At 34.7% G+C, this 15,606-nt stretch overlaps 2 protein-coding genes across 2 annotated transcripts in view; both read left to right on the forward strand.

Moving 5' to 3' along the window:
• The window catches only part of LOC127411928 (disrupted in schizophrenia 1 protein-like), a 72,871-nt gene extending 60,746 nt beyond the window's left edge, over nucleotides 1-12,125 (forward strand). Inside the window, exons 13-14 of the mRNA XM_051647840.1 lie at nucleotides 5,608-5,724; nucleotides 10,334-12,125. Coding sequence (XP_051503800.1) covers nucleotides 5,608-5,724; nucleotides 10,334-10,495 — 279 coding nt within the window. The 3' untranslated portion in view covers nucleotides 10,496-12,125. The remainder of the gene's footprint in view (nucleotides 1-5,607; nucleotides 5,725-10,333) is intronic.
• The window catches only part of LOC127411934 (Kruppel-like factor 18), a 317,765-nt gene that overhangs the window by 143,647 nt on the left and 158,512 nt on the right, over nucleotides 1-15,606 (forward strand). The gene's annotated exons all lie outside the window — the stretch shown is intronic.

Genomic DNA, 15,606 nt, shown 5'->3' on the forward strand with positions numbered 1-15,606 from the left:
TAGAGACTGTTGTGTGTGCAAATCCCAGGAGATCAAGAGTTACAGAAATACTCAAACCAGCCCGTCTGGCACCAACAATCATGCCACAGTCCAAATCACTGAGATAAAATTTTTTCCCCATTCTGATGGTTGATGTGAACATTAACTGAAGCTCCTGACCCAAATTTGCATTATTTTATTCACTGCACTGCTGCCACATGATTGGCTGATTAGATAATCACATGGATGATTGTTGGTGCCAGACAGGCTGGTTTGAGTATTTTTGTAACTGCTGATATTACAAAATATATGTAACCCCTCCTGGGATATTCATACACAACAAATTTTGAATATGCAGAAATTAAATTGATATTTAACATAACTGTTTTTCACAAAAAGCTATCAGATGACTTCAGAAGACTTGGAATATTATTTTTTAGAAGTCAAAAGCCCCCTCTCCAATTTACTTACATTGGATGGAAAGGCGAATCTTGGAAGAAAGAAAGTCATACAGGTTTCAAATGAGAGTGAATAAATGGTGACAAGAATTTTCATTTTTGGGTGAATTATTTCTTTAACGCTGATATTACTTGTTTTTTATACCCTCTATCATAAAATAGATTGTACTATAACAGTGATAGATCAAGTCTCAACAACATCAGCATGAAAAAGCCAATGGCTGCTTCATCACTTTACATAATAGCTGTAGCATTGCATTGTGGGAAACGAAAAAGGCGAGTCTCTAATGGGGTTTGCATGTGCAGGGATTTTAAGTAAAGCCGCCGTGACCTCTCAGTCAATACTTGAACTTCAGCACTCGACTGTGTGAACAATAATCAAATGACAACCAGCCCATCAATACAACCTTTTTATGAGATGCATAATTCATGCAGCTTTGCATACCATTATGTTAAAGTATATTTAATTCTATAAATTAAATGTACAAAAAGAAAAGCAATGTGAAATCTTTTAATATCAGTGTGATATATGGCCCGGTTAATGTAGAGCTTGACCTGTCCTTTAACGGATGGGTTTTTAATGATGTTTATATGGACCATTGGGGGCAGTCTTGTGTCTGATTAAAAATACACAAACAACAGTGTGCTATTACAGTCCTTCAGATGAGATGTTAAACCGAGGTCCTGACTCTCTGTGGTCATTAAAAATCCCAAGGCACTTCTTGTAAAGAGTAGGGGTGTAACCCCGGTATTCTGGCCAAATTCCCCCCATTGACCCTTCTCAATCATGGCCTCCTAATAATCCCCATCCATTAATTGTCTCTATAACTCTACTCTCTCCTCTCCACCAATAGCTGGTGTGTGATGAGCGTACTGGCGCACTATGGCTGCCGTCGCATCGTCCTGGTGGATGCTGACACTGGTGGTGGTTGAGGAGAGTCTCCTGTTCACTGTCTAAAGCACTCTGAGTGTAGTGTCAGAAAAGCACTATATAAATGTAACGTTCATAACGTTCATATTACAGCAGGGGAAAATAAATAATATAATCTCTTTTTACATGAAGTCTTTTTAAGTGACTGTTGCTGTGACTTTTTGGCAAAGGTAAACTAGCCACACAGGGAAGTTCTTTGGAACGCTTCATATTAAAGTCTTTATTGAATGTAAAGGATGTTTGCAATGCTGCCTTATAATCTGGCCAAAATTAGGTATTTTAGAAGGCAGCATTATTTTACTGCCTAAATTTTGGACAACCTGGTCTCATAAAATTACGTTACTTTACCTACAGTGGCTCGGTGTATGTATCACAGCAGTTTCCTGGTGAAGTTATTTACACACAGATCTGGAGTAAAACAGCAGGTTCTTTTAACGTTTGCATTACATAACCAGCTACATTTATAAGGTTGTTCAAAAATGATCAAATTGCACAGTAGCTCAGCTGATAGAGTGTTGCACTTGTTATGTAAAGGACCGGGTCCTGAAGAGCATGCAAGTTGACACGTGAGCCGAAAATTTCATAGAAGTACCACAAAATGATGTGGTTTCTTCAGCAGTTGTGTTTTTCATCTCACATTTGCTTCGGTTAGATTTAGGTTTAGGGTAGCAAGGTAGGTTTTGTTGACACTTGATAGAGCATTAACCTTTAGAGGGAGAGTTCACCCAAAAATGAAAATTCTCTCATCATTTACTCACCCTCATGCCATCCCAGACGTGTATGACTTTCTTTCTTGTACAGAACACAAATGAAGATTTTTAGAAGAATATCTCAATACAGTGCAAGTGAATGGTTGCCAGAACTTTGAAGCTCCAAAAAGCAGATAAAAGCAGCATAAAAGTAATCCATATGACTCAAGTGGTTTAATAATCCATGTCTTCAGAAGTTATATGATAGGTTTGGGTGAGAAACAGATCAATATTTAAGTCCTTTTTTGTCCTATAAATCTCCACTTTCACTTTCTTCTCTTTTTTTTTAATTGTTTTTAATTTTTTTATGACGATTCACATTCTTTGTGCATATCGGCACCTACTGGGCAGAGATAATTTATAGTAAAAAAGGACTTAAATCTTGATCTGTTTCTTACCCACACTTATATTGCTTCTGAAGACATGGATTACACCACTGGAGTCATGTGGATTACTTTTATGCTGACTTTATGTGCTTTTTGGAGCTTCATAGTTCTGGCCACCTTTTACTTTCATTGTATGGACCTACAGAGTTGAGATATTCCTCTAAAAATCTTCATATGTGTTCTGCAGAACAAAGAAAGTCATACACATCTGGGACGGCATGAGGGTGAGAAAATGATGAGAGAATTTTCATTTTTGGGTGAACTGTTCCTTTAAAACCTCATCTGTTTTGGGGAACATTTAACTCGCTTTTAGTGCCACACAGTGGACATTTCACCTCGGAGCTGCCGCTATACGTGTATGAACCACGTAATCATTTTGCAAAAATGTTGCCACAGTCATGTAATTTTCATGTGATCAGGCTCGTTTTGGAACAGCCTTCATGTCTGGAATGTACTTTAAAATTCTGTCTATGTAGGCACCTTACTAGGTTTTGAAACAGAGCTAAAGGGTGTTGATAGACTGCATCCCGTCTTTGTTTTCTCTATTATGTAATTCCGTCTTTCTCCTCTGTTTCTCACTCTCCATTTCCTAAGTTTTCATAATCGATGCTCAGGGAACCATTATCCCCCAGAAATGCACATCATACACTTACAAATCTCTTCAAGTTGGTATAGTGCATTTGATACCATCAAAATTATAATGATTTCCCCTTTGTGAAGGATATCTGCAAATATGGCTATCACAGTTATCACAAAGGTGCAGTTTTTGCAGCCTACATACAGTATAGTTGAGTGTGTCTCCATCGTTTTAAAGGCAATAAAGCGATCGCTGTGACCTTTCAAAACGGTGCGCCCAGCGTGATTTCCATTATGTCTCAATAGCTGTATGTTTCAGACTCTTGCGGTGTGTATTCTGAGGCTGTATGGTGGGTTGTGTGTTCTCATATGTACTCTCGGAGACTCCAGCCGCATTCAGAAGTGTTTTAATTCGCCCACAGCGTGTGATGTTAGCTTCTATAAAAGGTGTTTCATTAGCTGGTGTGGGAGTCTAAGAATAGAAGACAGACCTCATTAAAACTGACACGGGCTGGTCCTGAGAGACATGGATGGAGAACACGGACAGATATGAGTCAGGCGGCCACCTTAAGATGCTCTCGGTCTGTGCAATGGAGAAAAACAGTGAATCACGGTGTGATGTAATTGGGACAGGGCAGACTGCGAGGACCTGTCCCACTTACCTGGCTCGCTCTCGTGCTAAACTGTTAGCTGAAGTCATTAGTCCAGTTACTGAGATACACGCTGTCAGTTTGGGACACTGGTACTTTGGGAACGGGAATTTGACAGCTGCGGTCACATCTGACTGGTTGTGAGGCCTCTTGTTTGCTCATAGTTCACTGGTTTAAGAATCTAGAAATGGAGATAATAGATTTTAGATTGTCACTATTTTTCATGACTGATACTGTACATTAGAATAAATAAAAGCATTAAAATACACACCGATTCACCTAAACATTGTATGTGTTAACATGAGTTTAGTTTGATAATATATAAACCTGCTTTTCAGCACAGTTCAATTTGAATTCGACTTAGTTGCTCTGTAAACACTTTGCAGGCTTTGGATTTTCTAGACACCGTTATTTCAGGATGAACAGAGCAACATTTCAGATGCAATGAAATATTGACAGTTTCTGATATATTTTACATTTGTAGCTTTACAAGTGTTTTTTGTAACATCTCAAAATTCACATCGAATGTGTTATTTTGTATTTTGTGCATGTGTGCTGTATATAACTTGCAGCATGACTTGTAATGTCTTATAACCACTTAAAATATCTTATAGATGTTTATAAGAAGCTTTTGTCACTTTACTTAAAGCATCCCTATTATATATATATATATATTACAAATATATATAAAACATTATAACTTCTGCAGATAAAATTAAATGTTGTATGTTATAATGCATTTTACTCTAAGGTATAACTATGAATAGGTAAGTATTATAATTGTGGTTAAAATGTATTATTTATTAATATTTATAACATATTATAAGGTGTATAATGAGTATTACTAATGCACAATAATGCCTTTATAATGCATTATAAATATGGGATTCATAAAAAGTGTTACTGAATATTCCAGGTTCAATAAAATTAAGCTCAGTTGACAGATAGACTCGTTCCTCCTTTTCTTGAAAAAAAGCAAAAAATGAGGTTACAGTGTGGCACTTACAATGGAAGTGAATGGGGCCAATTTTTGGAAGGTTTAAAGGCAGAAATGTGAAGCGTATAATTTTATAAAAGCACTTAAATTAATTCTTCTGTTAAAACGTAAAATGTAATACTTTAGAGTTTACAGCATGTCGTCATGGCAACAAAGTTGTAAAATTTTTCATAACTTCACATAGAGATGGCTATTAAGCGATTTTATCACACTACAATCATGTTAACACACATATTGTTTATGTCTTGTAGCTAAATGTTTGAAACCGTGAGTATTTTAATGTTCACAAATTGGTCCCATTGACTTCCATTGTAAGTGTCTCACTGGAATCCAGATATTTGCTTTGTTTAAAGAAAAGGAGGGACGGGGGGCCTGGGTAGCTCAGCGAGTATTGACTCTGACTATCACCCCTGGAGTCGTGAGTTTGAATCCAGGGTGTGCTGAGTGACTCCAGCCAGGTCTCCTTAGCAACCAAATTGGCCCTGTTGCTAGGGAGGGTAGAGTCACATGGGGTAACCTCCTTGTGGTCGCGATTAGTAGTTCCCGCTCTCAATGGGGTGTGTGGCAAGTTAATAATAGTTAAAATCACTAGTTAAAAAATGTAGACACTAGAGTATCAGTATTTTTATTTAAGGATTGATCCTCTCAATACAACATCAGTATTGATACTTTAGGATTGATCTGCCCATCTCTAATGAAAATATAGTACAGACGTATTGATAATATGTGTGTGTTAACAGCCGAAATGATCTTGAACCGGCATATTAGCATTTAACGTCATGCTTTAACAGCAAAAGCTGCCTGCTAAAGTTAGAGGTGTTGTTGGATTATTAAGGCAGTTAATTAACCTCATGTTTATTGTGTGTGTTATTTTATTTCAGGATCTCTGTGATGAAGTGTTAGACCTGACGGAGCGCTGTGAACTCATCAGTGACAGACTGCATCACCTGGAAGACCAGCTCCAGACCGCCATAAACAACCACGACAAGGACCTCACTCATATCCTTACACGATGACGTGAGATTGTTTGGCAGCAGATGCGCTGATCAATATTGTGAAAACTAATAGTATACACACCTAAAATGTGCAAACGCTCTGAAAACGTCATTTGTGAACAGTTTTCACTCAAAAATGATAAGAAATCTATTGTAAAAGTCATACAAATATTGCACTAAGAACGTTTTCCCCTAATATGGTGATAACTATTATTGAATATTTTAGCATTTGTCCCTAACCTTTACATAACATAAGCCAAAGTTGTTGGAACGTTCCCTGTTTGGTGGGAATAGAGCTGTCACTGTTTTGAAATTTTAGCTGATGATTAATTTTTATACATACTGTCATACTTCTTAAGGTGTATGTTTGCTTCATACACCTTAAGAAGTCCTTTATTCATGTTTAACTATTACATTATATTATATTATTATATAATATTGTATTATATTATGCTATATATTATATTATAGTATATTGGTATTATACTGTATCATATATATATATAGTTCTATATAATATAATATTATACAATATATAATACAGTATATATAATGTAATATATTATATTATATTGGCAACAATTAAGAACATTTTTCATTATGCGAATGTTAAAGTTAAACCATATTATATTATATTGTATTATATTATATTATATTATGCTGTAATTAATATATAATATATACTATATATATATATATATATATATATATATATATATATATATATATATATATATATATATAATAGATATAATATATATTATGCAATATATTATATCATATTGTATCTATTGTATTATATTATTATATTGTATTATGCTATAATTAATATATATATATATATATATATATATATATATATATATATAATAGATATAATATATATTATGCTATATATTATATCCTATTGTATCATATTTTATATATTGTATTATATTATTATATTATGCTATAATTAATATATATAGTACTATATAATATAATATTATAATAATACAGTATATATAATATAATAATATAATATATATTATGCTATATATTATATTGGCAACAATTAAGACCATTTTTCATTATGCGAACGTTAAACCATATTATATTATATTGTATTATATTATTATATTATGCTGTAATTAATATATAATATATACTATATATATATATATATATATATATATATATATATATATATATATATATATAATAGATATAATATATATTATGCAATATATTATATCATATTGTATCTATTGTATTATATTATTATATTGTATTATGCTATAATTAATATATATATATATATATATATATATATATATATATATATATATATATATATATATATATATATATATAATAGATATAATATATATTATGCTATATATTATATCCTATTGTATCATATTTTATATATTGTATTATATTATTATATTATGCTATAATTAATATATATAGTACTATATAATATAATATTATAATAATACAGTATATATAATATAATAATATAATATATATTATGCTATATATTATATTGGCAACAATTAAGACCATTTTTCATTATGCGAACGTTAAACCATATTATATTATATTGTATTATATTATTATTTATGCTGTAATTAATATATAATATATATATATAATATGACAATACAGTATATATAATATAATATATATTATATTATGCTATATATGATATTATATTGGCAACGACTAAGACATTTTTTCATTATGTGAATGTTAAAGTGAAATCAGAGCGCTTTGTGTTTATTAACAACATCCTTGGATTTTTGCGGAAGTTTAGTGCAAACCACTGTTCATGGCATTTCTATATTCATTAAAATTCCCTTTTTTGGACTGTAAACTGTGATTGGAATATAAAGTGCACAATAAGTGCAGATATCTGAAATAATCGCTGTTATAGATCAGAAAATTGCATTGAGACTATTATGACATAATCACGACGGACCTGGGTGGGAAACAATCTAATCTATACGGATTCCCTTTCAGCCGATAGAGAAGCATGAATCCAGTCAGCACACAGGTGGCAGGGAATGTGAAGATGTCACAGTGATGTCATAACCTTTCCCTTCATCTCATTCCTTTAATCTCACTTCATAGTGACGGGCAGACGAGTGTCTCTCCATTTCCAGTTCTCTGTCTGTCACATCCTTTCAACCTTTCCCGAGACCTGAATATTTCTAATAACTAAAAAGCACTTCCTTTTCATTCCCTCACATTCAGTCTCTTTCAGAAAGACAATAGAGACTGTCATGAGAAATATCCAGAGATCCGTTCACTCTCACCCTAAATTCCCGCACGGAAGAGAGCATTGTGTGCTGTTAAATGTGACATGGAGGAGCTCTTTTGAAGAGTTTAAGCAGTGGGCATGTTACATTAAGGGCACTAATGTCAGGATAAAGTCATAGAAATGTCTATAGCGAATTAACTATTTTCTGGTTATGTTCAACTCTAGAAATATTTATCTCTATAAAATGTTCTAAAAAAATAAATAAGTAAACGTCATAGAAATTCACTGGTCAAAAGATGTGCAAACTCATGGCAACTTCGCACAGAAATCTTATTTGATTGCGCAGGTTAAGCAGATAGATGAGAAAATAAACACATAATAAGCCAAGGTTTGTGCGTGAAAAACTTCATTAGGTTTGTCCGTTCAGCCGAAGGGTGATCTTGCCGATTCTCTTTCATAATTCATGAAGTGCTCTTTAACGGCTGGTTAATTATGAATGGGGACAATCTGGGGCCATTTGGAGAGCAAAACGTGCCCATCGGGCCCCATCTGCCACAAGAGGCCTCCTTTGATTTGCCACTTATACCGGACACACGGTCGCACTCCGGTGAGTTAAACAATCCAGCGCTGATGAGATGGTCTTTTCCCCGTCTCATAAAACAGGCATGAATTATTTAGGCGAGATTGCTTGAATTGAACGCGGTCCGTCAGGGAGATGAACTAAGCCTTTGAATTATGGACTGGGATTTGGAGGAGGGGACGACCGCCGTGATCATATAATTGGTAAATCAGTGTCGGATGGTCGGGCTAAAGATAATGAAAGTCTTTCTAAAGCAGGTCGTTTGTGGTGGAGTTCTGGTATGTGGTTATTTTAACAGAAGGATGATGTGTCCAGGGTCAATAATTAACCTAATTACAGGCTGTAAATATGCCTAAATATGTCTTACCGACCATGAAACTGCATTTTTCATTATTGTTATTTTATTTATATGTGTATTAAAGTGTATATATATATATATAAAAATAATTCAATATATAACGATTAAATAATTATAAATAGTTATATTTAAATAATTACAAATAAAAAAAATATATATATATATATACAGTATTATAAAAAGTAATATTCAGATAATTAAAACGCTTTACCTTATTGTGGCAGAAATTATTGATAAGACGATACAAAAAGTGGCTTTAGAATCCAGTGTATTGTTTATTTGCATATTATTATTATTTCTTTTTTTTATTCAAATTTTTCCCCTTTTTTCTCCCAATTTGGAATGCCCAATTCCCAATGTGCTTTTAAGTCCTCGTGGTCGCGTAGTGATTCGCCTCAATCCGGGGGGCGGAGGAAGAATCCCAGCTGCCTCCGCGTCTGAGACCGTCAATCCGTGCATCTTATCACGTGGCTTGTTGATCGCGTTGCCATGGAGACATAGTGCGTGTGGAGGCTTCACGCCAATTAAATTCGTCAATCAGTCCGAGATTTATTATAAGAGCTTGTTTAAGGACACGTAAATGTACACCTGCATCAGACGGACGCTTTTGGAGCGTCTCACTTTGGTTGCGTTGCGTCATAAACATACAGTTTTTAGGACACTGTGTCAATTTAAACATACAGTAGTTTGAAATTTAGAAAAACACATCTTGAGATCCCTGCATTCAGATATGCGTTCCACAAAGCTGTGTTTTGAACGCATATATAATATATAAATACAATGTGGCCCAAAAAAAATGGGGCCACTATGTTTGATTGCTCTTAAAAATGGCGTTTGCATGATTTTTGGCATACTTCTACAACTTTTTGTAAATAACAATATGACATCACTGTGACGTCAATGTGAGCAACAACTTGCTACAAATAAATAAGTAAATAGTTTGGCCCAAAAAAAGAATGGTGCCACATGGCGAAAGAGAAGCACCTAAGTTTGCTGCCATTGAAAACTTAGCTAAACAAGTTACTTATTTGTTTATTTGTAGCAAGTTGTTGCTCATGTTGACGTCACAGTGACGTCATATTGTTGTTTACAAAAAGTCGTAGAAGTACGTCAAAAATCAGCATAGCCTTATTCCACATACTATAGGTGTGGAATAAGCCAAACAATAAAACTAGGCATCATAGATAAACTTCTGGTAAAAGTCTTTTGAAAATGACTGATGTTTATTTGATTGGTGCACATCAATTATATAAGCAAGGGTCAGATTATCATTCTTACATTTCGATTTAAACATATTATGTTGCAGTTCCTATTAAACAATTTTGCACCCTGGGTTTGCTTTTGTGCATCTGCCAACGTTCCTGCGTATTTGTGTGATGGATGTGTTGATGTATGCATGAGTCACGTTCTCCTTGACTTCTGATGTCCACTGTCCCTGGAGAAGGATGTTCAAGAGGTGAAGGCTACTCTTCAGTCCATGCTGTCACAGTTGATGGAGGATGAAGACAAGTATTGTGACGTAGAGGAAGAACAGTTCAAGGAGGAGGACATAGAAGAAGAGCATTACTTCAGTGACAGCTGGGAGATTTAAAATAGTCTTGATGTTTTATGTATTCATGTCCAGGTGAGATGCTCCACCTGGAAGTCCTGTGTCCATGGGTTGTGTATCCTTTGACTGTATATGTAACTCCTGTGAAACTCCACATTCTTGTAATCTCATCTTGCACTGTGCTGTAGCACTTACTGTAGTAGGACCACTAAAAGTGTCATTTGTATTCATTTGTCGGGAGTTCACATAGTGTCATTGATCATGCAACAGTATATTTCCTGGCGAGGTTGCCTACCACTAGAAAGTCATTCAGAAGAAAAGCCCTTTATCTGATTGATCTGTAAACCTTCACCTCAAAATAATTTCTTATTTTTACAACCATAAGGCTTTTTGTATTGTGCCATTATTTTCATGATAATTAAGCACATTTTCAACCAAATTCTAAAGAGCATTACTGTAATGCGTCTAGACGTTTTACTAACATTTTTGTAATTCATATAATTCTCAATTGTGATTCTCATTACTGTAAAAGTCTTTTTTTATTGTATTACACAATTTTGTTTCATCTGCATAAATGAAAGTTAGTACAGAAAATACTACCATGATGTAAAAATACTTGATAATTTTAATTATATAAATATTTTCACATTTCAGTAATATAAATGTGCTTAATTGTCACTTAAATATTAAATGGACCTAAAATAATTTTCAGTTACTTTATTCAAAGTATAATTTCTTATAGCTTTCTCTTGATTTTGGAGTGAAATATGATCTGTTTGAGAGATTCATCCATCTAGTGGTTATTTATTTACCGTGGTATATTTTGCAGGCGTTGCCAAATGACAGCTTGTAAGCTTGTTTTTGTTCATTTAATAAACATGGCACATCCTATTTATTTATTTATTTATTTCATTTGCTTTGATATGTCTTGCAATTAATTTAAAACCCTTTCAGACACCACTAGAGAACAACTTACAGTTACATAGACATTCAAATCTGTCAAGGACCAAAATTAAAAGATTACAGTACATGAGAACAACAGACTGAAATATATTCCTTTAGTCAATTTGGCTCATGAGCTCAGGACTAAATAATTTAGCTTTTAATGTAGCATCCCCTTATGACTGAATTCTGAACAGTTTTTTACTAGTTCATGATGGAACTTAAGTCTTGAGTCCTGTTTAACTAGGTCAGCTAGATCTAGCACTCCGTGTGTAAACCCTGTTTATGTACTGTGTTTGTATATTGTAAATTATAAGGGGCATTACGTGCATTACGTGCCTTTAACTGTGTTTAAAATAAAGGTTCTTTATCAGCATGTATGGTTCCATGAAGAATCTTTTACATATGGAACCTTCTCATTCCTCAAAAGGTTCTTTGTATTGGAAAAAGTTTCTTTAGACTACAAAAAGGTTCTTTTAAGAAAGGTTCTTTGGGGAACCAAAGATGGTAGATCTATGGCATTGGTGCGAAAAACCCTCTTTGAAACCTTTATTTTTTGAGTGTGTGGTCTGTCCACTCCTTATTGAAGTCGAACTAGTTTTTCCTCATTTCTATAACTGCATTTGTCCAGAAGTACCACTGTTTTAACAAAGCACTTTTGAAATATAAACAGTTTTTGTCTTTGTTACCTCTTATTAAAAATGTAATTTGTTTCTGTTGTACTTACAAAGATTGTATGGTTTCATGCTTGTCTGATTTTGCTCCCCTGAGCTTTGAAAATCACTTTTTTTCCTGACTTTTAATATTCTTTTTTAAGTTTCAAATATATTCAATACCCACTGTAATAAAGTGTTGTATTTGTCTCATTTCAAACCAGTTAATCCGAAATATTTTCAAAGATTTCTACAAACTCCTAAATTGAACTCATAATTTAGAATACCAGACCCCATTTTTATTTCCTTAATACATGTTCCTGGTCTTATTGTGAAGGATTTATCTGTGCACACTATTCCAAAGAAAAGATATGTTTGCCTTAGGAATTTTTCAGCTTTTGTCACCAAACCCTCTTATTTTCACCCCCTCCCTTACAACTACCTGTCAGACCAAAACCACTTCTCACTATCCAATCAGGTCCAACCAAAAATAAACATGTCACATTACAGAAGTATAATGTGATTTCATGTTGAATTTGCTTTGTTAATTACATTGAACACTAACTATTACCACCTCTAGTTGACCATAACAACCAGACATCTTCAGGTTATGATTTTGTGATGTTTATTTTCTGTGATTCTTCATTAGCAGAAATCTGTTCATACGGCGCTTTCAGTTTTATCAAATGAACTGCACAGAGCTCTGTTTGTCTTTAGCTCAACAATGGACAGATCTTGCTGTATAATAGCACAGGCTGGCAGGCATATGAGCGCCACATCCATCAGCTTAAGATGGCTTACACGCGGCACCTGGCACCGTTCGGCAGACGGGCACAATCTTGTCTCCTAATTGAATCTTTGTTTACAGCACTTTGCTGCTGCACAGGTTGATTTGTTCCACCCCTTGCTATAGAAGCAGTCCAGATGGTTTTTCGGAAGATATGCATAAATTGCACGGAGAGCCACTGAAGAAAAAGTGCTAATTTTCACTCTATTTGGTTCTTATTTTACCTTATTTATTGAAGGAAATATGATGTAGGCCTTTGCAATATCTTCATTCCAAACTTACATACAGTATCTTGTTAGGGTTTATTACGTAGCCCCTTAGAGGGCAGGGAAGGAATTTATTTTCTGAAATAATTTTGCAATCTCTCCAAAAAATTTGCATTCTATCAAAAATAAAATTGCATTCCCTCTCAATAGTTTGCGTAGGATCGCAATAAATTTTGCATTCCCTTGCAATTATTTTGGGTTCCCTCGCAATAGCTTTATCCATCCCTTTTAAAAATTAACAAAAGTCTTACAACAGAAACCATAACTCAACAATGGTATTCATAGTAATTCTGTTTATTTTTTTTGGCAGAATAATTATAATTTTTATGTATTTTTCCTGTATTATTATGGGTTTTTAAGAGAATCATGGTTAATATACTGTATGGTTATATTAACAAGATAAAGTAAAACAAGATACAATTTTGTAAGGGATGGATAAAGCTATTGCAAGGAAACGCAAAATGTATTGTTAGGGAACACAAACTACAGCGAGGGAATGCAAAACTTACAGGGAACGCAAAACATTTTGAGGGAAAGCAAACTGTTGCGAGGAAACAGAACTTGTGAGGGAATGCAAACTATGGTGAGGGAATGCAAAACTTCTTGATAGGGAATGCAAAACTTATTAAGAGGGAATGCAAAACTTATTTTGCGGGCATGCAAACTTTCACGAGGGAAGGCAAACTATTGCAAGAGGAACACAAACTATAGTTATGGGATGCAAAACTTATTGTGAGGGAATGAAAATTATTGCGATGGAAAGCAAAACATATTTTGAGGGAACGCAAACTATTGTGAGGGATCGCAAAACTTATTTTGATTGAACGCAAACTATTGTGAGGGATCGCAAAACGCATGGTGAGGGAATTAAAACTATTGCTAGGGAACGCAAAACTTATTCTGAGGGAACGCAAACTATTGCGAGAGATCGCAAAACTTATTTTGAGGGAACGCAAACTATTGCGAGGGAATGAAAAACTTATTTTGAGGGGACACAAACTATTGCGAGGGAACGCAAAACCTATTTTGAGGGAACGCAAACTATTGCGAGAGATCGCAAAACTTATTTTGAGGGAACGCAAACTATTGCGAGAGATCGCAAAACTTATTTTGAGGGAACACAAACTATTGTGAGGGATCGCAAAACTTATTTTGAGGGAATGCAAATTATTGCGAGGGATTGCAAAACTTATTTTGAGGGAACGCAAACTATTGCGAGAGATCGCAAAACTTATTTTGAGGGAACACAAACTATTGTGAGGGATCGCAAAACTTATTTTGAGGGAACGCAAACTATTGCGAGAGATCGCAAAACTTATTTTGAGGGAACACAAACTATTGTGAGGGATCGCAAAACTTATTTTGAGGGAACGCAAACTATTGCGAGAGATCGCAAAACTTATTTTGAGGGAACACAAACTATTGTGAGGGATCGCAAAACTTATTTTGAGGGAACGCAAACTATTGCGAGAGATCGCAAAACTTATTTTGAGGGAACACAAACTATTGTGAGGGATCGCAAAACTTATTTTGAGGGGACACAAACTATTGCGAGGGAATGTAAAACTTATTTTGAGGGGACACAAACTATTGTGAGGGAATGTAAAACTTATTTTGAGGGGACACAAACTATTGCGAGAGATCGCAAAACTTATTTTGAGGGAATGCAAATTATTGCGAGGGATTGCAAAACTTATTTTGAGGGAACGCAAACTATTGTGAGGGATCGCAAAACATATGGTGAGGGAATTAAAACTATTGCTAGGGAACGCAAAACTTATTCTGAGGGAACGCAAACTATTGCGAGAGATCGCAAAACTTATTTTGAGGGAACGCAAACTATTGCGAGGGAATGTAAAACTTATTCTGAGGGGACACAAACTATTGCGAGGGAACGCAAAACCTATTTTGAGGGAACGCAAACTATTATGAGAGAACGCAAAACTTATTTTGAGGGAACGCAAACTATTGCGAGAGAACACAAAACTTATTTTGAGGGAACGCAAACTATTGCGAGAGATCGCAAAACTTATTTTGAGGGAACGCAAACTATTGTGAGGGATTGCAAAATTTATTTTGAGGGAACGCGAACTATTGTGAGGGATCGCAAAACATATGGTGAGGGAATTAAAACTATTGCTAGGGAACGCAAAACTTATTCTGAGGGAACGCAAACTATTGCGAGGGAATGTAAAACTTATTCTGAGGGGACACAAACTATTGCGAGGGAACGCAAAACCTATTTTGAGGGAACGCAAACTATTGCGAGAGAACGCAAAACTTATTTTGAGGGAACACAAACTATTGTGAGGGAATGTAAAACTTATTTTGAGGGAACGCAAACTATTGCGAGAGATCGCAAAACTTATTTTGAGGGAACGCAAACTATTGCGAGGGATTGCAAAACTTATTTTGAGGGAACGCAAACTATTGCGAGAGATCGCAAAACTTATTTTGAGGGAATGCAAACTATTGCGAGAGATCGCAAAACTTATTTTGAGGGGA

Source organism: Myxocyprinus asiaticus, chromosome 21 (assembly GCF_019703515.2).
Source record: "Myxocyprinus asiaticus isolate MX2 ecotype Aquarium Trade chromosome 21, UBuf_Myxa_2, whole genome shotgun sequence".
In the NCBI taxonomy this organism is placed as follows: Eukaryota; Metazoa; Chordata; class Actinopteri; order Cypriniformes; family Catostomidae; genus Myxocyprinus; species Myxocyprinus asiaticus.